General features: G+C 41.4%; 4 protein-coding genes across 5 annotated transcripts; 2 read left to right on the top strand and 2 right to left on the bottom strand.

Annotated features, from left to right (window-relative positions):
• Window positions 1-5,289: 5,289 nt before the first annotated feature.
• kctd12.1 (potassium channel tetramerisation domain containing 12.1) lies at window positions 5,290-6,945 on the bottom strand. Its single transcript, XM_026145223.1, has one exon. It carries the CDS (start codon window positions 6,712-6,714, stop codon window positions 5,848-5,850), a length of 867 nt encoding a protein of 288 aa, XP_026001008.1. The 5' UTR covers window positions 6,715-6,945; the 3' UTR covers window positions 5,290-5,847.
• Window positions 6,946-10,463: 3,518 nt separating this feature from the next.
• On the top strand, window positions 10,464-13,097 carry acod1 (aconitate decarboxylase 1). Of its 2 annotated transcripts, XM_026145221.1 has the most exons (5): window positions 10,464-10,512; window positions 10,687-10,848; window positions 11,279-11,368; window positions 11,471-11,670; window positions 12,007-13,097. In XM_026145221.1, exons 1-5 carry the CDS (start codon window positions 10,501-10,503, stop codon window positions 12,962-12,964), a joined length of 1,422 nt encoding a protein of 473 aa, XP_026001006.1. In that variant the 5' UTR covers window positions 10,464-10,500; the 3' UTR covers window positions 12,965-13,097. The 2 variants fall into 2 exon arrangements, with proteins under 2 accessions (XP_026001006.1, XP_026001007.1); XM_026145222.1 differs by lacking the exon at window positions 11,279-11,368.
• LOC113008074 (glutamine amidotransferase-like class 1 domain-containing protein 3A, mitochondrial) lies at window positions 13,098-18,694 on the bottom strand. The gene is made up of 4 exons (XM_026145224.1): window positions 18,436-18,694; window positions 16,300-16,471; window positions 15,947-16,145; window positions 13,098-13,565 (listed from the first exon to the last, which is right to left on the bottom strand). The coding sequence occupies exons 1-4, from the start codon at window positions 18,628-18,630 to the stop codon at window positions 13,370-13,372; spliced, it is 762 nt and encodes a 253-aa protein (XP_026001009.1). The 5' UTR covers window positions 18,631-18,694; the 3' UTR covers window positions 13,098-13,369.
• Window positions 18,695-18,969: 275 nt separating this feature from the next.
• On the top strand, window positions 18,970-22,815 carry cln5 (CLN5 lysosomal BMP synthase). The gene is made up of 4 exons (XM_026145611.1): window positions 18,970-19,176; window positions 20,387-20,561; window positions 20,806-21,031; window positions 21,514-22,815. Exons 1-4 carry the CDS (start codon window positions 19,073-19,075, stop codon window positions 21,999-22,001), a joined length of 993 nt encoding a protein of 330 aa, XP_026001396.1. The 5' UTR covers window positions 18,970-19,072; the 3' UTR covers window positions 22,002-22,815.
• The last annotated feature ends 215 nt before the right edge of the window (window positions 22,816-23,030 follow it).

A 23,030-nucleotide genomic window follows, 5' to 3' on the forward strand; every position in this document is an offset into this window, starting at 1 on the left:
AGAAATCTAAAAAGAGCTGAAATAAGACATTAGGAATTCTTCACAGTGCGCTGCCAGAGACATGATACGGAGCCCCGCAGGGGACATGGGAGAAAAAAAAATTAAGACGGACTTTTGCGAGATCTCGCAAAACAAACTCGGGATCTCGCAAAGCTTATGCGAGATCTCGCAAAACAAACTCCGGATCTCGCAAAAGTTTTTGCGAGATCTTGCAAAACTTTTAGCCGCATTCTTCGGACGCCGGCTCGAAGCCGACCGGGAGGTCGAGGCACGATGTGCCGGGAAAGCGGTGTTCCTCCCGGCTGTAGTGGGTCTCGAGCTAACGGGAAGAATGCAGCTAAAACTTTTGCGGCTAAAACAAAAGTTGCGAAAAACTTTTCCCGAGTTTGTTTTGCGAGATCCCGAGTTTGTTTTGCGAGATCTCGCAAAACTTTTGCGAGATCCCGAGATAGTTTTGCGAGATCTCGCAAAAGTCCGTCTTAATTTTTTTTTCTCCCATGTCCCCTGCGGGGCTCCGTAGAGATGTGAAGTGAGTTGCTTTGGTTGTAACAACGACAGCAGTGGCTCCAGCAGCAGGTGCTTTGTTTCAAGGTTAGCATTAGTTAGTTTTCAGTTTGTAATTTGGGTATTTAGTGCCTATGAACACAAGTACGCATGTGGAACAAATAAATAATCCATATTGCTCTCAGTAATCTAATATTACTGCCTTTATGGTTTTATAATTTTTGCTACTGTTGTTCTCATGATGGCAAAAAAGATCCCACCAATGAGTCATTTGCTACTATGGCATTCAATCCTTTAGCTATGGCCCCATAGAATGACGTTTTTTTGTGTTTCATAAAGCTCAAATATTTTACAGCACTCTGCTTGCAGTTTTTTGGAAGAGGCTGTACTTGTCAGTTGATGTTGGTCGCCTTATGCTGAACTGATCCTAGTACGACCTTTACCATCACAAATCATCTGACCTGTTATGTATTCAAATAATTGCAGATTCAATTAATTTGCTATCAAACAAGTGGGTCCAAATGGTAATTGAATTAGGCCAGTGTAATGTAATTAAACCAAATTAGCAAAATAATTCATGCCCAATCACATCGTATTCTGTGACTAAAAGGTAGATTAAAGTTGGATCATTCCTCCCGAGCATTCTTTTTCTTTATTCAGTCATTAACTGAATAAGGTTGGACTGACTTTTATGTATCCATTACTGTATTTGCAGGGCATGGTGACCAGGTGTTTGAGCTGCCCGTCAGATAACTACAATATTCCCTGTCAGATTTAACCAAGGACCTTTGTTAGGACTCGTATCTCCTCTCCCTCTCCTCATTTCCTGTCAGCCTCAGCTGTCCAATGAATACAAAATTGCAAGGAAGAAAAGAGCCTTGACTGTGAGTGTCTATGTAAACAAGTAGACGCACACATTTAGATTTCTATTTTGTTACTCATGCAGATTTTGAATGCCTCTATTTTCTGTTTGTGCTCAGTAGAAAAGACACTGAGCAAAATTAAATGTTTCATTTTTATGGGAAGAAAAAAGCTTCTTCTTTCACTGCAGAAAAAAAGCACTGCAGCATTTAAGTGGACTTCAGAAGCTCTGGTTAAAAAAGAAAGCTGCTAGTGCTTTTAATTAATCATTTATTTCTGCACTCACTTGTAGATTTTTCCCTTTCTCTTGAGTTCTCCAAAAGCCTTGTGAAACGCTACACTGTTATGATTTCACATAGCAGGGAGCGCTATCCTCCTGTGAGCCCCGACGGATCCGTATCCCCCCGTTGTGAAGTCAAGTTTAAAATGTTTTGCTGAATTAGAATAATGAAGCCCGTTGTCCAGAGTTAGGTTTGTGATGTGCTAATGAAACCGACTTTGATCTAAAGCGATTGAGGAGGCGTCCCGGGGAGATGCAAGCAATCTGCTGAGGTTCATATCAGGAAGCTGAACGGAGAGAGAACAGCAAATATAACAAGAAAGTGTGTTAGAAAGGAAAGAGCACTAATGATCTCTGACAGTCCAAAGTCATATATCTCTGTGGCTGACCTGCCACCTGACTCAATCTCTGACCTTCCTTCTTCGTTCTCTGTTATCCACTCATCACTCACAGGGAAAAACCTGAAGGCCCATTTATTTCATTTTGACATCGCTGAAAGGTAGCACATTCATGGGACGTGTCCTCCTCAGTATCTGTCATTCATGTTTACCATCTCATACATCATACAGTACTGCATATTGTTCTCATCATGCCTTTATTTATTGCCCCAGTGCAGCACCAAGTAGAATCATTGTCTTCATCCCCTTCTGTTGTTTCTTCACTTTTCTCTCATGTATTTAGAGTTAATAAGAAAAGTACAGTCAGAGCAACGCTTTTAGATTTCTGACTTCTGTGTTTAATAATGACCCTTTAAAAATTTGTAACAAAATACTAAAATGACTTTGTCTCTAGCCTGAATGAAGCATTACCAGAATCTAAAGCAGCATAGGGTATTGTATTACAGTGGAGACTAGTGAAAACTGTCCTAAAAGACTCTCTTTTGTGATTTCTTATCATTTAATTCAAATTGCAGCTAAGAGCCCTCTCTCGGGAATTGCAAAATTATGCTCTCTGTCTAAAATGTATCAAAGTGCAGAGTGGGGCTGGGTGTGCACGTGCTGCAACAGCTTGAATGATTGGCGTAGCAGTGAATAACATCGTTTGCCGCACATGTCCGAGTGGGTTTCCACCCACGGCCCCTGGGCATGCAAGTGTTGTGGAGTCTCTAAATTGCTCGCGCTGCACCGTGTGTAAATGTGGGTGTGAATCCATCATTGTTTTTATGCAGAGCTCCATGACGAATGGCTGACTGATCCAGGGTGTTTCCCAACTTCAGAGCAGTTATTAGCGTGGTGTGTTTCAACTTCCCAGAAAAAATGAGAAAAAACAACATGAAAGAAATTCAATATAAGCTCTTGACCTCTTTTCCCAGATTTGTTTATTAGTCAGAACTCACCCATGCGAGGGTCCGCGTGAGCTTTATTCAAATTCAAAGCACATAAATGTTTATAACTAGTATCAGATAATGCGGTCATATCTTATGAGACATCTTTCGTGTGCCCTGACCATTTCATCCAAGATTTCCAAGACTTCTTTGTATTCCAGGATGGAACTAAATCATTTAAAACAAAAATGATTCTTTTTTTAGCCAAATAATTTACATTTATGCAGCTGTGTAACAATATCTTAGTCACAGTAGTAAGTTATATAACATTGTGTGTGAAAATTTGTCCCAGTAACTGCAGCTGTTATTGCTGTGGTATGTCACACATTCATTCGGGCTGCCTCGTCCCTCGTCTGTTCATCCAGCTGTAAATAATCAACAGATATGATTGGATTTCATGCAGTATGGATAGCGTTACGCTTAAAAATGAGCCTGGGTTGCAAAGCTGCTATCGTGTTCTGTAGGACACTGCTCCTCAAAAACTCCTGGTCTGGCATAATTTCCTCTCAAGGGTGATAACATGTGAAAAGTTATCCTTCTGAACAGGATTGTACAATATTAATTGAAATGGAAGCGTTTCTTCACTAGTCTCCGCTGGGCTAATGGCTCTTTTCTGACTCGGTTTCCGTTCTGGCTCCACACACCCAAACACACACATATTTTTCCTTTCTTTTTTCTTTTCTTAACTGAGCCTAGGAAGAGAGACTTTATTTTTCCCTAATGTCTTTGTCCTCTGTGTGAGTGCAGCATCATTTCTCCCTAATTTACACTGATTTCTTTGTTGAATAACTCATAACAAATGGTTCAAAGTAAAGTATCTATCACTTGGCTCTCAGGCTTAACTTAGGAGACATACAATATAGGGCAGCTAAACTGGTATCAGCCAAGCAAACATCACTATAAACATTGCTTATGAGCTCTGATAATATCACCATCTTTTCTTCTCTTTTAATGAATTTGTTCTTTTCAGATTAACTTGCCAGGTCTGAATTTAAGTCGGTGTCACTTTGTTATATCTGGAGTGTATTTTTAGACTCTGGGGGTGGATGCACATGCTTATTCGCAAACATTTCCAATTTAGCTGTGAGCCGGTGTGCATGCAAAGGTAAAGCTAACTTAGTAAAAGTGCTCAAGATATCTTACGGTAGGAAAGGTTGAGATATTGCTAATAACAAAAATGACCTCTTGGTTCAGTATCTCAGCGAGCCACAAGAGAAAGCCTGCATGAGCCATCTTTTGTTTTTGTCACCTGTTCCTTTCCTGATGTGACACATCTAAATGTCACACAGGAAAAGACAAAATTACATAAATGGAAAAGCCTGTCTGCATAATTATCTTTAAGAGTGCATTTATTATGAACCATTTATATACAAACAGTAATGTCTAAATTGTCAACCTCATGAAAAGAACCTTTCTCCAACATTCTTGAACCAAATTGAAGCAGAGTGATGCATTTAGCAAAGATGTTCCCTTTGGGTGGATGTCCCGGACCCCTACAGAGACTGTGACTCTGTAAGCCCCCGATTTCCTATAATCCCACCCGTGGCCTTGAATGTGGGGACTTTTTTTTACATGTCTGTTTTGAATGAAATGTATAATCCAGGACTAGCTGTACGCTGGCCAGTCAAAAAAAAATCCGTCCCCCACAGCCGAGGTACACCAATCGAATCTCCATTCATCCACAGTCCCTGGCGGACTGAACCCTCCTATTTGTGTGCAGCTGGACCCTTTCATTATTTACACTTGAAATGATAATGACATCATGTGTGCACAGCTGCACTATTTGCATCCACGCTGCATGCTGATGAAATTGTGTACCAAAATGGATAGGTAGGAGGGAAAAAAGGATGCTCCTGCAATATTTAAAGGCTTGTCTCTTCAGATGTGGAGCTTGTTTGTTGGTTTTTTGTTTTTGTTTTTTTGGGGGGGGGGGGGGGGGGGTATAACAGGGCAAAGGTTACTGGGAAGCACATAGCACCTTATAAGGGAAGTTTGCAAATGTGATACAATAAGTGGGAGGCAAGGAAAGTTCAGAGTCAGGATTTTGTAAGTCATGCGTGAGTGCAATGACAAGCAGAGACACTACTCTGTAACACGTCGCTTCTGGGTTAAAACTGTGTGACAAATTTTGTCGAGCTGGCGGCTCCACTGCCATGACGGAGTGAGATTTCTGTGTAGGGCATCTCTCTTTGAGGCTGACTCTTTGATTCCCCCACTGAGGATGGTTTAAAAGGTTGGAGAGAGGTGAATGCCACTATTTTTGTTGTTGTGTAATCTTTGTGCAGACATTAAAAGGAAGGTAGGATGACTGGCAAATGGCTGAGAATAACAGAGTTAGAAGACTTTATTTGTAATGAGTAAGTTTATAACAAATACAACTCTACCAACACTTCACATACAAGTACAATCGTGTCAGTGATAGAACTGCTATAAGAGCCTATTAGATAATACAAAACTTGGCCAAACAAGTGCTCGAGCAAGCCTAGAAGTCACAATGACACTGAATACTAATTGCTGCTGGTCTGTTCCTGGATGCCACTCAATTCACACAGCACTGAGTCAGACATGACTGAAACATTGACATGCAGTTCTATGAGATGGAGATGATGTTTGCAGTGCTTTGAGTTTTGCTCACTTTGAACCTCAGAACAGCTTCATCTTTTCAACCCATCTTAACAAAGTCTTGTGTGTAAAATAATTTGTTGGGGGATGAGGGAGCATTTTGTGTCTAATTTCTGGCAATAATGGAGCAATATGGTACAGTCACTCCTTAACAAAAGTCACCAATCAGCACAGAAACTGCACTACTCTTCGAAGACATTCCTCTGTGGTGTGAAATGTAGGTATATTTACACGGATGTGGCGCGAATGGTGTTGGTTATTCCCGACAGAAAACGTATTCAGTGTAGCTTGTCCAAATTTTGTCTTCATTGGGATCGTTGCTGGTGTAGGCACAGGTGCCTGTGGAGCTGCAGGCCACCATGTGGAATCCCGCTTCTGTCAGCTTGTCAAATGCCTGCTCTAGAAAATTATACTTGAGATAGTACCGGGATGTGTATCTCTCAGGGGGCCTGTCCGGGTCTCTGCTCTCATTCAGCGTGTCCCCAAACACTTCTTTGGCCAGAGAGGTCTTACCGCAAACTGTGATGCGCGCCACTCTCCTGAACTTGGCATCGGTTTGGATGTCTCTGCCAATAGTGTACGAGCCGCGGTATCCTATCGTGATGTAGCCGGACTTTCTAGAGTCCAGAGACGGGGAGCGCATGGCTCCGCTGACAGACATGGTGCGTAAAGTCTCCAAGCCGCCGGAGGAGCCGCACTGCTGCCCGCCGTCTTCTGTGTCGCTCTGGCTGATCTCCTCGCTGATTGAATTCTCTTTACTCACCCGGGGATTGAGGCGTTTTGCGAGGTCCCGAAGCTGGAAAAAGTCAGCCTCTCTCTGCAGCCGACTTTTCTCGGGGAAGTAGTCCGGGAGGACCAAGTTGAGGTCTCGGAGATAGTCGAGGATGTAGCGGAACAAGAACCCATCCCTGTCCAAGAAGAAGCGCCCTTTGCTGTCTCTCGCCAACTCCTTTGGTGACTTCTTGCTGAACATGTTCCACAAGAGTGAGTCTGGGACGGCGATCAGAGTTTTGTGTCTGGTGACATAAACCTGTCCGCCGACATTCAGCTCGATGATCTCGGAAAACTGGGCGCCCGAATCCCCGCAGCTGGACACTCCGCGCTCTGTGTCCGCCAGTGCCATCTTCTCTGAGCTGCTTCACTGATGTGGAATCAGTGGAAACACTGAGACACCACAGCGGCAGCAGCTCGTTTATGAAGCTTGGGCTTACTGCGTGCGTGCGTACCGGGAGGTGACTGCTGAATTAACATTTAACTATTGAATGACTGTGAAGAGTGCCAATGCTGCTCTCCCTCCTCATCCACAGAGAGAGAGAATCTATGTATCCACCAGAAACGTCACCTTCCTCCTGACCTTGTAGCGCAAATACCGATGTGATAAAATTACAGCATGTGTGGGTGTTTTTTTTTTCTCTCCAAATGAATGCAAATCCATTAGGATCACACACAAACCAGAGACTATGAAACTGGTCCAAGTCATTCCCTTAAAAAGATGTTTGGAAAATATGGAAATAGTGACACCCATTGCATTTGCAAAGGAAATGCAGCCAGCATTCAGCGCATGCTCACATATTAATTACAGTTAGGGCCATAACATTTTGTTAGTGAGTTTTGTCACTGTATCTCATCACAGTGGATTTTAAATCTAACAATTAAGATGTGATTGAAGTGTACACTTTCAGCTTTAATTGAAGAGGTTTCGCAAAAGTGTTACATTAAGTGTTTAGAAATTATGGCCATTTTTATACACAGTTATTTGTTTTCAGAGGCTAGCATAATTTTACATGTAAGGAACTTTGTTAACACTTGGATGAACATTTTTTGCAGTCGATCCCTACATGAAATCTACAAGCCTATCTCCACAAGAGTGTTCTTGACTTGGCCAAATGTTTTGAAGGTGTTTTTGTTAACCAGGGAAAGAATTCTGTGGTCATCCACATCCTTTGTCTTCTGTTGTGTTCCACGCTGTTTCACGTTTCTGAGCTCACTAGAGCCTTCCTTTTTTATTGTCTTATTTTGTTGTGTTATTGGTTGATTTTTCAGCCTAACAATGGCCTCCTTCAGTTGTATTTACCTCACACCAAGCATTCCAAGATACCCAAAAAAGGTCAGCACTTGAAATCAGCACCACGTCTTAGTTTGTTGTGGACGAATAAGAAAAATGTTTAAATGTTTAATGTTTAAATGTCCAGTCACTTTTGAACCTTTGGAAATGGGGAACCAAGTATAAAAATGGCTGTAATTCCTAAACAGTTAATACAGTCCTTTTATTTCACCACTTTAATTTAAGCTGAAAGTCTGCACTGTAATCACATGCTGATTTAAAATCCACTGTGGTGGTGTACAGAAGCAAAATTACACAAACTGTATCGCTTTTTTTTTTATTTTAAGGTCTAACCATCCTAACCTAATTCTAAATGCTAATTAGTAACTTACACACACACACACACACAGAGAGAGAGAGAGAGAGAGAGAGAGAGCTCTCTAACAGCCATTTAAAGAAGGAAAGAATTACTGTAATTAGTCGTTTCAAACAACAGTTCTTAATCAGTGTTTTCAGCACTGCATCATATTCCTTCAATGCAGGTCTACTACTATCCCACTTCATACTTTATTCTTTCACAAAGTGGTTCTAAAGTGGTGCTATGACCCGAGCAGCCCAAGCCGAAGGGGGAAGAACGTAACATGAATGATCCAGGTGGGGAGGGTTGAGTCACAGATAAAAGGTTCTGATGGGTATAATTTATTAATTGAGTAAAACCTTTTTAAAAGAATAAATTCAAACCTGTGATACCTAAGTATACTTTCTAAACAAAATGAGAAAATGAGAAAAACCAAACAGAAGGAGTGATAACTGTAATTCTAGTGTAATCTAGGCAGAGAACCAGCTTATTGTTGTGCAGGAGCATGTTATACTAAACCTGAGCCAGTCTCGGGGGCCAGACATAAAACAACACAAGGCACATTCAATTTCAACATCTTAGGAGAATCAGACATGGCAGGCTGTTTACACAGTCCCAAGAATTACATGAAGGCAGAGCAGTCAGTGAACACAAATCCAGACATCAATCATGGGCAAACACTATAAAAAAACATTTAAGCTACAATAGAGGAAGTAGTGTCTAAAATTCTTGCCATATACATGAGAAATCAGTCACATTGCACTATGTGACATGCAAGATAGATGCATAAAACATTAATATAACCCCTAACTTATTACAAATCTTAAACTTAAACTATAGTAATGAAATGACTGACTTTCTGTCTACAAACTAAAGTTCTCATTAAGTCACTTACAAGCAAAAATATGCCAGAAACACATTTAATAATCATCCAGTGCAATATTTGCTTTGCTTCTTTTATGATATTGCTGGTGGTGATTTTCTTGAGTGTGTGTTGTGGGATATTTTGGCCATGGGTGACATTTAGGAAGTTTCAAAGTTGCACCATTTTGTGAAAGCACGGAGCATTAGAGTCACAGTCACGTGGACCTCCTGTCTCAGGGAGAGTGATCCACCAAAGCCTTGTTCTTATAGATTTTTATGTTATTGCAGTTTTTAAGAGCACAGTATCTTTTTTTTTTAATTTAGTTAGGTAGAAAGTTTTATTCAGCTTTATCTTGGACATAATTACACAAATCTGAGCAAAATGTTACATAGTGTATCAGCTTAATCTGTATAATACAAAAAGAGCAGCTGGAAAGGAAGCACATTATGGAATTACATAATTAAGCCCTTCCATGTAAACTAATCTTTTTGAAAAGAGAGAAACACAACCAAGTTTTCCTCATTTTTACATGAAATGGATGAATTTGTTTCACTTTCATTTCTTCAAAGACTTTGGTTTACCATCAGAGTTTACCCGGAAAACAAATAACAATCAGTGATAACCATTAATAAGCCCACGTTTATATGCAAACTGGACCAGATGGAGATTTGGGGTTTGCAGTTGTGAGCGACTGGTAACAATAAAACTTAAGCCACAGCTTTTGGTTCAATAATCAGCGGCTGAAAATGAAAAACTCTTTATCACGTGATTTTCACCTATTTCATTTCTGCATTTATAAACTTCCCCTTGCACATCAATGAATTTCCATTACTGGGCACCATTATGAAAGTTGAATTAGTGTATGTGTGTGGATGTGCACAACTACATATTCACATACAGTATATATCTGCATATACACACACACACACATGCTTCTATAAATATATAACCCACAATTGTTGGGTTTTTCCCTGTATGTATTATTGTAGGGTCTACCTTACATTATAAAGCGCCTTGAGGTGGCTGTTGTTGTGATTTGGCGCTGTATAAATAAAATTGAATTGAATTGTAAGATTGGACACAAGAATAAGCATATTGCATGTTTGGACTGAACATGAGTTTATGTATATGTAATGCATATATCTGAGGGCTGATAAGATGAGTCTGAGCAGTAGATCAGTGCACTTGCACAAGTTATTTACATTGTGAGTTATAAAGTGTACATAAGGGTGTGTGTCCAGAGGAGCAGGAGATTGAATTGGACAGAAGAAAATTGCATATGTAGGATGAATATAGTTACTGTGGGATCGAGTTTAGCAGTCTTACAGTTTTAGGGGCAACATTTTATTTTAAGTCGTGTGATTGAATCATGTGTGCCTACTAAAACACAGAAAATGTTGTCAATTTCAAAATCAGCTGTCACAAGATTTTGTTGTGTGCAGATTGTGCAGACTCCCCAGTGCACTGGCAACCAGCATAAATGAAAAGACAGCATTGAGTCATTGCGAAAGTTCCCACTTCTCATCCTAGTGGGTTTTTAGCCACTTTGGAAATTTGGCAGTCCAGCCCTCAGACAGAGTAATTATAAAAGCCAGCTATGCTTGGATGTTTAGTCACTTGAAGAGCTTGTGAAGACTGAACAATGCTTCGCAAGGTACTGTTGGTTGCTGTATGAGCTTTAATAAAGGCACCTTTTGGAAAGTATTTTTGGCTTTTGGTGACCTGCAGTATAGCTTAGCATCTTAACTTGATTATAGCCACAATAAGCTGCACCTTCTCTGGAGGTCTGCATGATTTGAACTGACTAGCCCCGTGGAATGTTTTTCAGGGTATCACAGAGAGCTTTGGAGCTGGGATCCATGCCCTCAACACCTCACAGCTGACAGATGGTGTGATTAACAGGAGCAAAAGGATGATGCTGGACACCCTCGGTGTCGGACTATTAGGAACCAGAACAGCTGTCTTCAATAAGGCTCTGAAGTACAGTCAGGTACAGTGAACTGCATTTACCCTATAACTGCAAAAACAACTGCTGACAAATATTTGCTTATGATGTGGGTAGATGTAGAAGATGCTCATTTAATTCTACACAGAAACTAGTAATACATGAGTACTTTGTATCTATTGTCAGTGATCACATAAAAATCTTTATATGGGCTCATCAGAGGTTGTTTGTGCAGCTGAAATTAAAATACTCTTCTGCTCATCGGTGGATTTCCTTTACATACGATCGGTCCTGCTTCATTTGTGCCCTGATTGCAATCTTGACAAATTATTAAGTTGTTTTCCATAACATGTTGATGACTGATTATCCAGTCAAGTCTTGCACTTCTTTAATAGTCCGGTTTGTGATTAGAATCTTCTTTCTGCTGCTAGTTATTTTTGATATGTCATTTATACTCATATTAATGTGCCTCCAGTTGTTCACATCGCGGGAAAGGAGCAGCGTTTGGGGTCAATCAGATATAATTCTGCCTCCTCATTACGCTGCATTTGTTAATGGCATCGCTGTAAGTTTGGATTTCTACAAAAGCAAAAATCTGCAGAAAACAGGAATTATGATCCAGCTCTGCTTCGATCCCTGATCACGTCTTTGCCTGACTGTCTATTAGGTTCACTCCATGGACTTTGACGACACTTGGCACCCTGCGACTCATCCCTCGGGCGCTGTCCTACCTGCGCTGCTGGCCCTGGCAGAGACACTTCCCAGCCAGCCCTCTGGTCTGGATCTCCTGCTAGCCTTCAATGTTGGCATTGAAGTTCAAGGCAGACTGTTGAGGTTCTCCAAAGAAGCCTACAACATCCCTGAAAGGTATCAAGTTTGGAAATATTTTCAGCTCTGGAATAAATTTATTCTCCAGCTCATTTAGATTAGAAAGACTAGAGCATTTGATTCACCAGTACCTAGTGCTGTCAAGCCAAGAAAACAGTTTTGGTTTCATTTTGGGTTTCAGAGGTGGATGTGGTGACTGGATTCTGGTTTGTGCTCACATGAAAATACCTTATAAGGAGAAATCACAAAAACCTTTAAAAATGACTAAACTGATGATTAAAATACATATGAACTGTTTGATTAATGAAGCAGTGATTCCAGTTAATCAGAATCACTATGTCACGCTTGAGTAAATCTTGTTGTTTTGCTTCTCAGATTCCACCCTCCCAGTGTTGTTGGAGTGATGGGCAGCGCTGCAGCCTCGGCTAAGCTCCTCGGTCTGTCCCCTGAACAGTGCATTCATGCTCTTGCCATAGCAGCCTCCTCTGCTGGGGCGCCTTTAGCCAACGCTGCCACACAGACCAAACCTCTCCACATTGGAAACGCTGCTCGGGGAGGCCTAGAGGCCGCTCGGCTGGCCCAGATAGGACTGAAGGGAAATCCAGCCATACTGGATTTGGACAGAGGGCTTGGTGTTTACTACAAAGACTACAGTCCCTCCGCTATGGCGGATTCTGCTGTGAGAGCATATAAATGGATTCTGGAAGATCAGGACGTGGCATTCAAACGCATCCCCGCTCACCTCGGGATGCACTGGGTTGTCGATGCAGCTCTAGCAGCCCGGGAAAAGCTCCAAAACGCAGTCGGCAAATTTGACCTCAGCCAGATCCGGCATGTCACACTTCGGGTGCCTCCATCCAAGTACGTTAACTGCCCGTTACCTGCCACAGAACACCAAGCCAGGCACTCGTTCCAGTTCAACGCCTGCACCGCACTGCTGGATAACAAGGTGACCGTGGCGTCTTTCGGCGACGCTCAAATCGGCCGATCCGCTCTGAAGGAGCTCCTGGGCAAAGTCAGCTTGGAGACGCCGGAAGATAACCTGCCCAGTTTTGACAAGATGTACTGCGAGGTCGAGATAGCGACGCACCAGGGGCCGAGCTACACAGCCAGATGTGACACTTTCTACGGCCACTGGCGGAAGCCGCTGACTCTGAAGCACCTGGTGGATAAGTTCAGTGTGAATGCTTCGTCTGTGCTGTGCACAGAGGGAGTGGAGGGGGTCATTGATGTTATAGGAAACATTGAAAGGGTGGCAGATTGCTCAATATTGGGTTCATATCTGAGAATGACAAGTAATCAAGAGCACCTGGACAGAATGAGGATTTTGTAATTACACACATATCTTTATATGAAGCTTTGTATTCTTTTCAAGAAAGTACGAATTAAATAATAACCGTGTAAATATGTTGTACATACTTTTTTCTCTTCTGTGGTCAGAAATAAACTGAACCTTTTTTCTTGTATTCGTTTATTTATTTATTTGTTTCTGAGAACATTATCCTCACCTGCAGCTGATTCTCTAAAATGTGACAGATGTGGGGCGGAGCCACGACAGCAGCAGTAAAACTGACACGCAAACTCAAAAATTCAGCTCACAAGGAGCTCAGTTCTGCTACTCTAGATTATCTTTTAGTGCTTTTAATCACTTCAACACCATTCTGCAACCAGCTCAGCAGACATCTACCGCACAGCTTGCAAAAGTCTTTTCCTTGTTTCGACCTTCTACTGATTACACTCAGGCGAGTTTCAGGACGCCCTGGACCATCGATCCGATTCCATCAAATATCTCGTGGATCGGAGCGTTGCACATGAAGGCACAGGTGGTGACCAGCTTGTTCTTTTCGTCCACGTGGCTCTCGCCGACGCCCTTGCTCACGTGCTTGCAGCCCAGCTGGTTGATGGCCGCTGCAGTGTCAGCGGTGTCTGGATACCTGAGAGGTGGGGGAGAAGAGGCACTACTTAATGTTTTGCTGCTCAAAGCAGATTTCTGCAAACATCTTAGGAACATTTGAGGTTTTGCTTTTAACAACTGGAAATTTCTATTTATATGTTTTGGAGATGCATCAATTATGCCTGCAAACTGCATTTACAGAGGGACTTTCCACCTTAACATGGAAAGAACCCAACAGTTTTTGCTTCCTATTTACACAAACACACCAGTGATTGTCCTGTCAATCAAATATTTAGCATCCTGCACAGTGCACCAGTGGGTCTCACTCATTAACTACCTAATATCTAATCTGCCAATCACATTACAGCAACATTTAGGCATGTAGACACGGTCAAAGACTGTGTGTTGAAGAGCTAAATCACTCAAAACAGCCAATATTTTATAAGAAAGACCTTTGTTTACCCAGCACAAAGGGGAAAAATAACTAGCATCCAAATCAGATATCTACTGAAACATGCATTGGTTACTGGTATCAGCCACATTTATGTAAAAGCACACTTGCAAGAAGACATCGGCCAGATTAAATGTTTACATGGTACATTTTTTCTTCTATTCTGTTAATTTTTTAAAATAATTTTATAATATTATTTTGCCTGTAAACAAAATCATGATCTCAACTGATTGTTGGCTTTGACATCTGTCAACCGATCAATTGGTCCAAGTGTCAGTCAGCCACCACTCTGACAAAGACGGATCCTCTCCTAAGTCCTTTTTTAAAAATCTAACACTGTAATCAAATTAATTTGTCATGGAAACAGGAAGAAATTGTGCAACAGGACAGGCAGACTGGCTGTAAACAAGCCCACGCCCAGCACGTGGTAGTCTCTGGAAACAACTGTTTGCACTAGGGCTGGGCCATATTATACCGTTCAGGGTAATACCGGTATAATGTTAGGCAACGATAGGAAAATGAAATATCGCGATAGAATGGGAGTAAAACGCGCATGCGCAGTGCCTTTGTTTTCATACGCACATGGCCGATTGTTGAGTGAAACAGATGAACCAGAATTGGTTTGTAAAAATGGTGCAACTTCCGTGATGTGGAACTGGTTTGGTGTTTGTCCGTCAGATACACAACAAAGCACATTTTTTTGCAGAACATGCAAGCGGCCGTTGTTATTGTCATATTTGTCAGACTAAGATGCTCTTAAATCTGGGAGTAATCTGGGTCCTAAACTCAGTATGCTTCAGGTCAAACAACACTGCAGCATCACTGAGAGTTAAAAACTGTCTAAATTCTTTCATCTTTAATAAAACGATCAGCATTGCTGCTTTACCAGGTGTAACTATAAAGTTTAACTTCCAGGCATCCATGAAAACAAAAGTTATTACATTTAACGGAGTTAGAAGTTAGCAGGAAGCTAGCGGAAGTTAGCTCGCTAGTTTCGCTAGTTACCTAAGCATGATATTGCATGTTCTGACTGAGAGATTTCTGAAAAAAAAATCAAACGTACAGCTCTGCTATCACTTCCAACATAAATGAAGACAGGAAACTAAACAGCAGTGACGTTTGTAGGGTTATTGAAGTTGGGCTAGCTGGTATATAATGATGTGCTACGTGATCGCTAGCGACACAGCTATGTTAGCATAACATAAACAGTGAAGCTGGAGGACAAACACTAACACTTTTCCACTTATAAAAGTTAACGTGAAGGTTCTTCATGGTTAGAGACAAATGCAATCGCATGGCAGGATGCTGTAAACGGACCAAACTTCAGTCAGGAGAACAACTGAGATAATCCATCCACAATACGAGGTTAGTCATACTGCAACAACATGGGAATAGAGCAGCTGCCAGAGAATTCAACATTAATGAATCAATGGTACAGAAGTGGAGGAAGCAAGAAGAATGAGTTTAATAAAGTTTGATTTATCTGACTGCTTTGTTTCGCTTAATGTGCCTTATAATCCTGTGCACCTTATGGTCCGAAAAATACGTACTGCACACTGCAGTTTAATGTTGCAAAGCACCTCTTTTTAACTTCAGTGGATATTATACATGGTTGTGCTCAGGATATGTCAGCCCATTTCTACTGGAAATGCCTTTTGGTTAAACTTTCAGCAAGGAATTTGCATTTGCACTGTTACATTTTTATAAAGCTTTAATGTACATAAAAACCAGCTTCTTGTTTAAGTGAAAATAAATGGAAGGTTGTCTTTTTGCGCTAGTAATGTTGTGGAGTTGTATTTTGTCTCGCATCAATTATATCGTCGGTTATATCGTTATCGCAAATTTTCAAATATATATCGTGATAAATATTTTTGGCCATATCGCCCTGCTCTAGTTTGCACACAACAATTGCAGCATTTAAAAGTCCAAATTTAGAACGCAAACAAGGAAGTCCATGTTGCATTTCTCACTTGTCGTCCTTTTCGATGCCGACGGTGACCTCACACCCAGGGATCACTTTGGCAGCCAGCACAGGTGAGATGCAGCAGAGGCCGATGGGTTTGCCTTCGCTGTGGAACGCCTGCAGAGCAGCCTTGACCTCGTCATTTACAGAGCAGTCCTTGCCCTGCACTGCCCACGTACAGAGATTCTTCGCAGCTCCAAAGCCGCCTGTAAAACACCAAAAATGAGGAAGAGGTGTGATTAATGTCTGGATGTACATAAGCCAGAAATACAAACTTCAGTTTCGACCTTACTCAGACCTTCCCAACATCTTTTTTCTGTAGGCTTCGATTGTACCAGCGAAATACATATGAACACAAACCTGGGAAAATAACAGCCTCGTGCTCTTTCACGCTGAGCTTAGACAGATCCTGGATGTTTCCACGGGCCAGCCTTGCGCTCTCCACCAGCACATTCCTCTTTTCCTGAGAAGGCGCACCTTTCAGGTGATCTACCACATGCATCTGGTCAATATTGGGTGCGAACATGTTCACCTGGAGGTGATAAAAGCAGCAGAGACGAGTTCAAAAACAAAAAAAACAACAAAAAAAAGCACACCAGGCAACTAATAATGATTGTTAACATCACAATTCTTGAAGCTAACTCAACAGAACTTCTGTCAGAGCAGCATTTCAAAACCTAAGAATATCTGCATTTCGCAACACTTTCCCTGACTCATAGTGGACCTTTGACTGATGACTACTCTTGTAAGCTTGAGACATGTGTCTGGGTCATTCCATGTTAATTCCTGAAAAATGAAACTTTGTAAGACGAATTTGAGAAAATTTCCAGTCCCAACTGTCATTTCTGTCCTTGAGGAAAAAAGAGAAATCTTTCACGGGATGAAGGCAGCTCTGTTTTTAAACATTTATCTACCATTGTTGTTGTGAGGGGTTAGCTAGGTCCTTAAATATGTAGGGTAAATATGAGGTATGGACTCTAAGGAGTGCAATTTGTAGCAAGGTAGCAACTTGTAATGTGCAGTAATAAGACATGTTGCATAATTGAGAAATTCTCTAACACCAATCAAAGTAGTAATAACAATAATATAGTGATATTAATAGTTGTAACCACTTAGTATTACTAAACAGAAGTCCTAACACACGAGGGAAGAAAGTGTTTCAATGCATGTCTTATAGAGGGTTACCTGAAGTATGTGTGCTTTTCTGTTACTGGTGGCTCTTTGAAGAGCACCAAACCTTTTAATAGGCAGGACAAAAATTTCTGTTATGAGATATGCCTGACCAGTTGCTTTGGTGACTGATTAGTCCAGCTGGAGGGTTACGATTGGTTATATTACTAACAGAAATTAAGAAACGCCTCAAGCCTCAAAACTAAAAAAAGTCTCATTAAAACATAAATAAAATTAAAATCCCATCATGGTCAGCTTGCACCTCTACATGCAGAGCGCTAAATAGACACCAGGTGGATGCTTCCACTCAGAGGCTCTAAGTTAATGTGATACGTTTTTGAATTAATTTCCTCAGAGTGCTCCAGCCAAAACTGCAACACTTATAAACAGATTTAACTGCACACATAGGTAGAGTTGAAAGGCTTGGAAAAGTCACTTGGCCATTTAGAGGTTTGCACTGCTGGTAAGAAAAAGGACACACTATCACGCTCTCTGGGCCCGTTTTCTGGACTTTTACAAACCATTCCTTTAAGGCCGGTACAGAGAGCTGCTGAAAGTACACGGGCCTTCACATTTCACTGAAGCTACCCATCAGCAGCTCAGACAGGACCATATACTGATCAAACTGGCTGCCTCAGGGACCCTTTCAAACGTCCAAATAATGAAAGAGTTGCCTTATAAGAAACAACCAATTAAACTCAGATGTGGCATCCTTCCTGCTTAACCAGTGAAGGCTGTTATCGGCTATAAAACATATATCAGTACTGGTGCATTTGTCAAATATGAAAACTTAATTTCTCTGGGAATAATGGAGAAAATGATGGTGTCAGCAGCAAAAATCTTGTTATGTCAGGACACAGTTTGTTCAGCAGAGTGCAGCATTTTCCCTCAGCAATTACTCTAAAAGACCCAACACAGCTTGAAACATTTACTACACAAATAATAGCACACCATACTTACTGGCAAAAAATAAATAAATAAACATGGCGGACCAGATAAGCTTTACTAAGAGTTGGGTGTTTTTTTTCTTGGGGGCAGATAACTGTTGAGGTTAAGGAACTTTAAATACTTCGGTGCATTTCAGTCGTTTATTATTCAGCAGTTTGCACAAAACATTCTGCAAGGCTGTTCGTGTCACTGTGCGCAGTCTGGTTAACAGGTAGAGGTCAAAGGACGCTCACGGGTCGGACTGCAAATAAAAAGTGCAAAAATCGTAGAAACTGCCCAGCACGGAGAAGTGGAAGCGGACAAACTGGAAGCTAATGAACATTTCTGATGTGTTCCCTCCAGGGGCAGCGGCAGATAAAATCAGCGTGTCACACTTACAGTCGCACCCCCTCTGCTCAGATGGACCAAAACAGCGGAGGCCTCGTGGATCTCGCTGCCGTCATAGACGCCGCAGCCCGCCAGCACCACAGCCACGCGTTTGCCCATCTGCGCTGAATAATAACTGCTGCTCACGGTCTGGAGGGTCCTAGCTGTCAGTAAGTTGCGACCACAGTGCTGCAGAAGACTGAGCATGGCGGACTGTCAGCGGACAAAACGCCCCCGGATGCCGCTTCTTCTTCTGCGCTTTAAAAAGTAGTTTGACGCGCCCTCTTACGCCATCGTGTGTCCTCACCTGAGCACTACAGCTTTTTAATAATTGAGTAATACTTAGATTGAACTGCTAAAACTGTGTTTTAAATATAAAGGTTACAAATATTTAGGTAAATATTGTAAAAAAAAAAAAAAAACATGACTCAAAAAACATGTTTTAGAAAGGTTTTTAGCTAAATGTGGAAAAATTGCCATTAATTTCAGCGTGTTTCAGTTTACAAACGGCGCCCCATATTCTTGTCTGGTGTGGTCATGTGATTTGGTATCATCAACAAAACCATGTGATCTGTAATGAGGAAGTTAGAGGCGGTGAGTCATGGGAAGATAGTCCTCTTCGTAACTGCTGTTTTTTTACGGCCTTGACATGTTTTACACGGAGGTCGTTCTGGGATTCAAACTGCTCCTCTTTCTGCACGTCGTCGCTCAGTTCAGGATTAATGGACAGCAGAAGTGGCCCGTACCCTACAGGTATAAAGACCGCACACCTTTCCACGTTCACTCCGCTCTTTAGCGTTAAATCATGTGACAGATAATGAAGAAAACTGGAAAAGACGATCAAATAAACCTCGTTTTCAATTACGAATGGTCGCTTAGTCCGTTTTGATCAGTACAAAGTTCGCAACTTTTATGTTTTTTTCCTAGAAAGCGTGTCTGTTCCGATGTTACACGTTCACTGACATGTTAAGAAGACATTTTGTGATTTTGTGTGTTCTTGTTGTCCCAATAAAGCCTTGTTTTAGACAGCAACCCGAGGAAGTATTCGTGGTACGTTCACGTGACTTAAAAATGTTGGAATTTGGAGTATCTCAGTTGTGCAGCAGAATTAGTGGAGTGGGTTTCATACATTTCCAAAAACGCGCCACAAAAATGTATGTAATGGCTCTGTGACCTTCTGTCATCAGCAGGCAGCAGTTCATCTAAAGTGGATGTGCCAGAAATTTTTGCTGCATTTCTGGCTGTTTCTACACTTTAACCTGCATTTGTGGATGGTATGGTGATACAGACATGCATTTCTGGAAGTGTTCCTGAGCCCGTGCAGTGATTTCCATGAAAGAATCATGCCTGTTTTTAATGCAGTGCTTCAGTATTGAGTTTTGACCTTGGTGTTTGTGCACAGAGATTTCTCCAGATTCTCCAAATCTTTGGATGATATTGTGTGTTGTTGATTGAAAGTTTGAATTTACACTAAGGAACATTATTCTGAAAATGTTCCCAATTTGTAGACGCCTTGTTTTGGGGATTGGTGAACCTTTCCCCGTCTTTACTTTTCTCTAAGAAGCTCTTTTTGACCCGATTATGTTACTGACTTGTTGCCATTTAACCTAATTAGCTGCGAAATGTTCTTCCAGCTGTTAACCTATTTTTCCAGCCTTTTGTTGCCCCCATCCCAATTTTTTTTTCCTAAATTGGTACAGTCTTGTCAGTTACGTCTGATATATTTTCTAAGTTGTATTGTGAATAATTTTTTTTTGAGGTTTCCAAATTATAACAATTTTATTTACATTTTAGTATAAATTAAAACAGTGTCACAGCTAGTTCATATTTGAGTTGAAATATTATCCTAAATAACATTATTTAGGATAATATGCTCATTTTTGTAGAGCAACATGAAGTAGCTTTGGGCTCGCAGTGACTTTAACCTTGACCAACCATCTGACGTGTCTCATGTCACCCACAGGCGTTTCGATCGTCGGCCTGATGTGGACTCTTACTGTCAAGCTCTCTATCCGTTCTGCCCCACCGGAGACCCAGATGGACGGATTCCCTACATGAGAGACAGCGACACCATCTCGGTGTATCGGCTGCAGACTCCAGTGTGGGAATTCAAGTATGGAAGTTTGCTGGGAAAGTTTGTAAGTGTGTAATTTGAATTCTGAAATGTCTTTTTACAAGTCAGGGATAAAGCAAAAAGCACCAGGGCACATTGTTCTTTTCGTATTTAATATTTTATTCTCTAAAACAGAAGTGAAGGGGCCGCTGTGTTCTGGCTAATAAAAATACTCCCTCTGTTAAAACAGAAGTGAAGCTGCAGCTACATTATTCATAGAAACACACACACATACATAAAACCAGAGTATGTTTCTGTTCTCTTTACAGCACATCATGCATGATGCTGTTGGGTTCAGCAGTGCAGAGACAGGAACCAACTACACCATGGAGTGGTACGAGCTGTTTCAGCTGGGCAACTGCACTTTTCCTCACCTCAGACAAGACATGTACGCACCTTTCTGGTGCAACCAGGGAGCTGCCTGCTTCTTTGAAGGCATTGATGATTTACACTGGTCACAGAATGGCACCTTAGAGAAAATTGGAGTAATCACAGGTAAGACTTGACATCTGTGCACAGAGAAGCCGAGATAAAACTAGATATGTTACATCATCAGTGGATATGACTGGTGATAATGTGGATTTTACTACAAATATATCCTGCAGAGCATGACCCTGAAACAGCTTATTTTGCTTTTGTAGTTGTAAAACTACAAAATTTGTACTTTGTATTGAGTCAGATACACATCCAGGGTACTTGGTAATCATGAAAACTGTAGAAAGACAGCATGTTGAAACAGAAATTCTGCATTGACTGTTTCACTGGCTTCAGGAGGCCCTGGATAGCTTCCAAAACCCAAAACAGGCAGTTCTGGTTTTGTGACTGATAGCTTGTCTTGTCCAGGGAGAGCTAGAGCACATCCAAGAATTAAATGCCTCGAACATATAAAATGTTTTTTACACTCTTGTCTTCTTGGACTTTCTGCTTCACACCCATTTTTTTTTCTGGTATTAACATGTTTTTCTTTAATTCTCCAGGGCAGCAGTTCAACGACATGGCCCGCTGGGTGCAGGAGGACAACGAGACTGGGATCTACTACGAGACGTGGGCAGTTCGGTCTGACCCCAGCCCCAACGCCACGGTGTGGTTCGAATCCTATGACTGTTCCCAGTTTGTCCACCGCACATACAGGAAGCTTACAGAGCTGGGAGCCAAACTATCCAGCCGATCACAGACCAACTACACCAAGATCTACCTGTACAGCGGAGAGCCCACGTACCTCGGCAATGACAGCGCCATTTTCGGACAGCCTGCTCTGAAAAATCTGGCATTGGACATCCGTAAATTTTACCACACATTTAGGCCACACCAGACATTTGCAGATGCCATGATCAGTCTGCTGGAGGCTTTTGAGACGGTCGTGTTGGAAAGGAGCTTCTACCTCTACTACAACTTTGAGTACTGGCATCTGCCAATGAAACCTCCATATGTGCGGATTACATATGAAGAAGTGCCTTTGCCTTAAAATCCCATTTGACTACTAATTTTTTATTTTATTGGTAAATAGTATTAGCTGAAAGGCTAATGACAACAATATTAACATAAACTTCAATGAATGGTTAATTTTTTTCTTCTATTTGGAAATGGCAGGCAAGAAAAAACGTTTCAACTAAGTTGTCACGTGACTATGAAGTCCTTCAAAAGCTAAATACACCCCACGATTCAGTGGCTTGCAGAAGTAACTAGTCATTGTTTTCTATATGACTTACATATACGTTACATTACTGCATCATTACATTATTCATCAGTGCACAACCTTCCTAAGGTCCTGTGTAGCCTTTTAATCAGCTTGATGTCTGAACTGTGGCTCGGTCATAATAACAATAACAACAACAACAAAAATTCAGCTATTTCGTTGTAGACTTGCTGCTGTGCTTGAGATCTCTGTCCACTTGGAGTATGCAATTTCAGCCAAGCTTTAGCTTATATTCTAGTCAGATGGCCTCACATTTGTCACTAGAATACTTTAGTATACAGAGTACATGGTTGGCTCAATGACTGCAAGGTCCTCAGGTACTGTGGCTGCAAAACAAGCCCAAATCATCACCCCTCCACCACCGTGCTTGACAGCTGGTATGAAAGATTTATGCTGATAACACGGTGCTGTGCATTATGGCCGCTTTGGTCTTATCTGTCCAAAGGACATTGTTGCAGAACTCCTGTGGTTTGTTCTGATGCAACTTTGCAAAGCTAAGTCATGCTGTCATATTCTTTTTAGAAAGAAGAGCTGCTCACACTTGCTGATGTTAATCAGTTAATCAAGTGCATTTGATTAGCATCACCTAGCTGCTACTTAATTCCTATGGAAGCATTCAGGGTGTACTTAGTTTTTTGGAGGACCTGAGTCCTGTGAAAAGTTTCCACACAACTGTAGCTGTTCGAAAGGTTTCAATCATAAAGGATAAAACCTCATTTTCTTCAAGAGAAAATAGATTTCAATTCAGTATTTCTCACCAAGGAGCATTATGTACAGATCTGCTGAGTGCTTTTCCTG

This window comes from Astatotilapia calliptera, chromosome 16 (assembly GCF_900246225.1).
Source record: "Astatotilapia calliptera chromosome 16, fAstCal1.2, whole genome shotgun sequence".
Classification (NCBI taxonomy): Eukaryota; Metazoa; Chordata; class Actinopteri; order Cichliformes; family Cichlidae; genus Astatotilapia; species Astatotilapia calliptera.

Bases quoted from the DNA above. Each gene is read 5' to 3' on its own strand.
- LOC113008074 (XM_026145224.1), bottom strand. From the start codon at position 18,630: ATGCTCAGTCTTCTGCAGCACTGTGGTCGCAACTTACTGACAGCTAGG. The intron at 16,146-16,299 runs GTTTGTGTTCAT...GGTGTTTTACAG, and splicing joins CGAGGCTGTTATTTTCCCAG to GCGGCTTTGGAGCTGCGAAG. The intron at 13,566-15,946 runs GTGAGAAATGCA...CCCACCTCTCAG, and splicing joins GGCATCGAAAAGGACGACAA to GTATCCAGACACCGCTGACA.
- kctd12.1 (XM_026145223.1), bottom strand. From the start codon at position 6,714: ATGGCACTGGCGGACACAGAGCGCGGAGTGTCCAGCTGCGGGGATTCG.
- cln5 (XM_026145611.1), top strand. From the start codon at position 19,073: ATGTTTTACACGGAGGTCGTTCTGGGATTCAAACTGCTCCTCTTTCTG. The intron at 20,562-20,805 runs GTAAGTGTGTAA...TTCTCTTTACAG, and splicing joins GAAGTTTGCTGGGAAAGTTT to CACATCATGCATGATGCTGT. The intron at 21,032-21,513 runs GTAAGACTTGAC...TTAATTCTCCAG, and splicing joins GAAAATTGGAGTAATCACAG to GGCAGCAGTTCAACGACATG.
- acod1 (XM_026145221.1), top strand. The intron at 11,369-11,470 runs GTAAGTTTGGAT...ACTGTCTATTAG, and splicing joins CATTTGTTAATGGCATCGCT to GTTCACTCCATGGACTTTGA. The intron at 11,671-12,006 runs GTATCAAGTTTG...TTTGCTTCTCAG, and splicing joins GCCTACAACATCCCTGAAAG to ATTCCACCCTCCCAGTGTTG.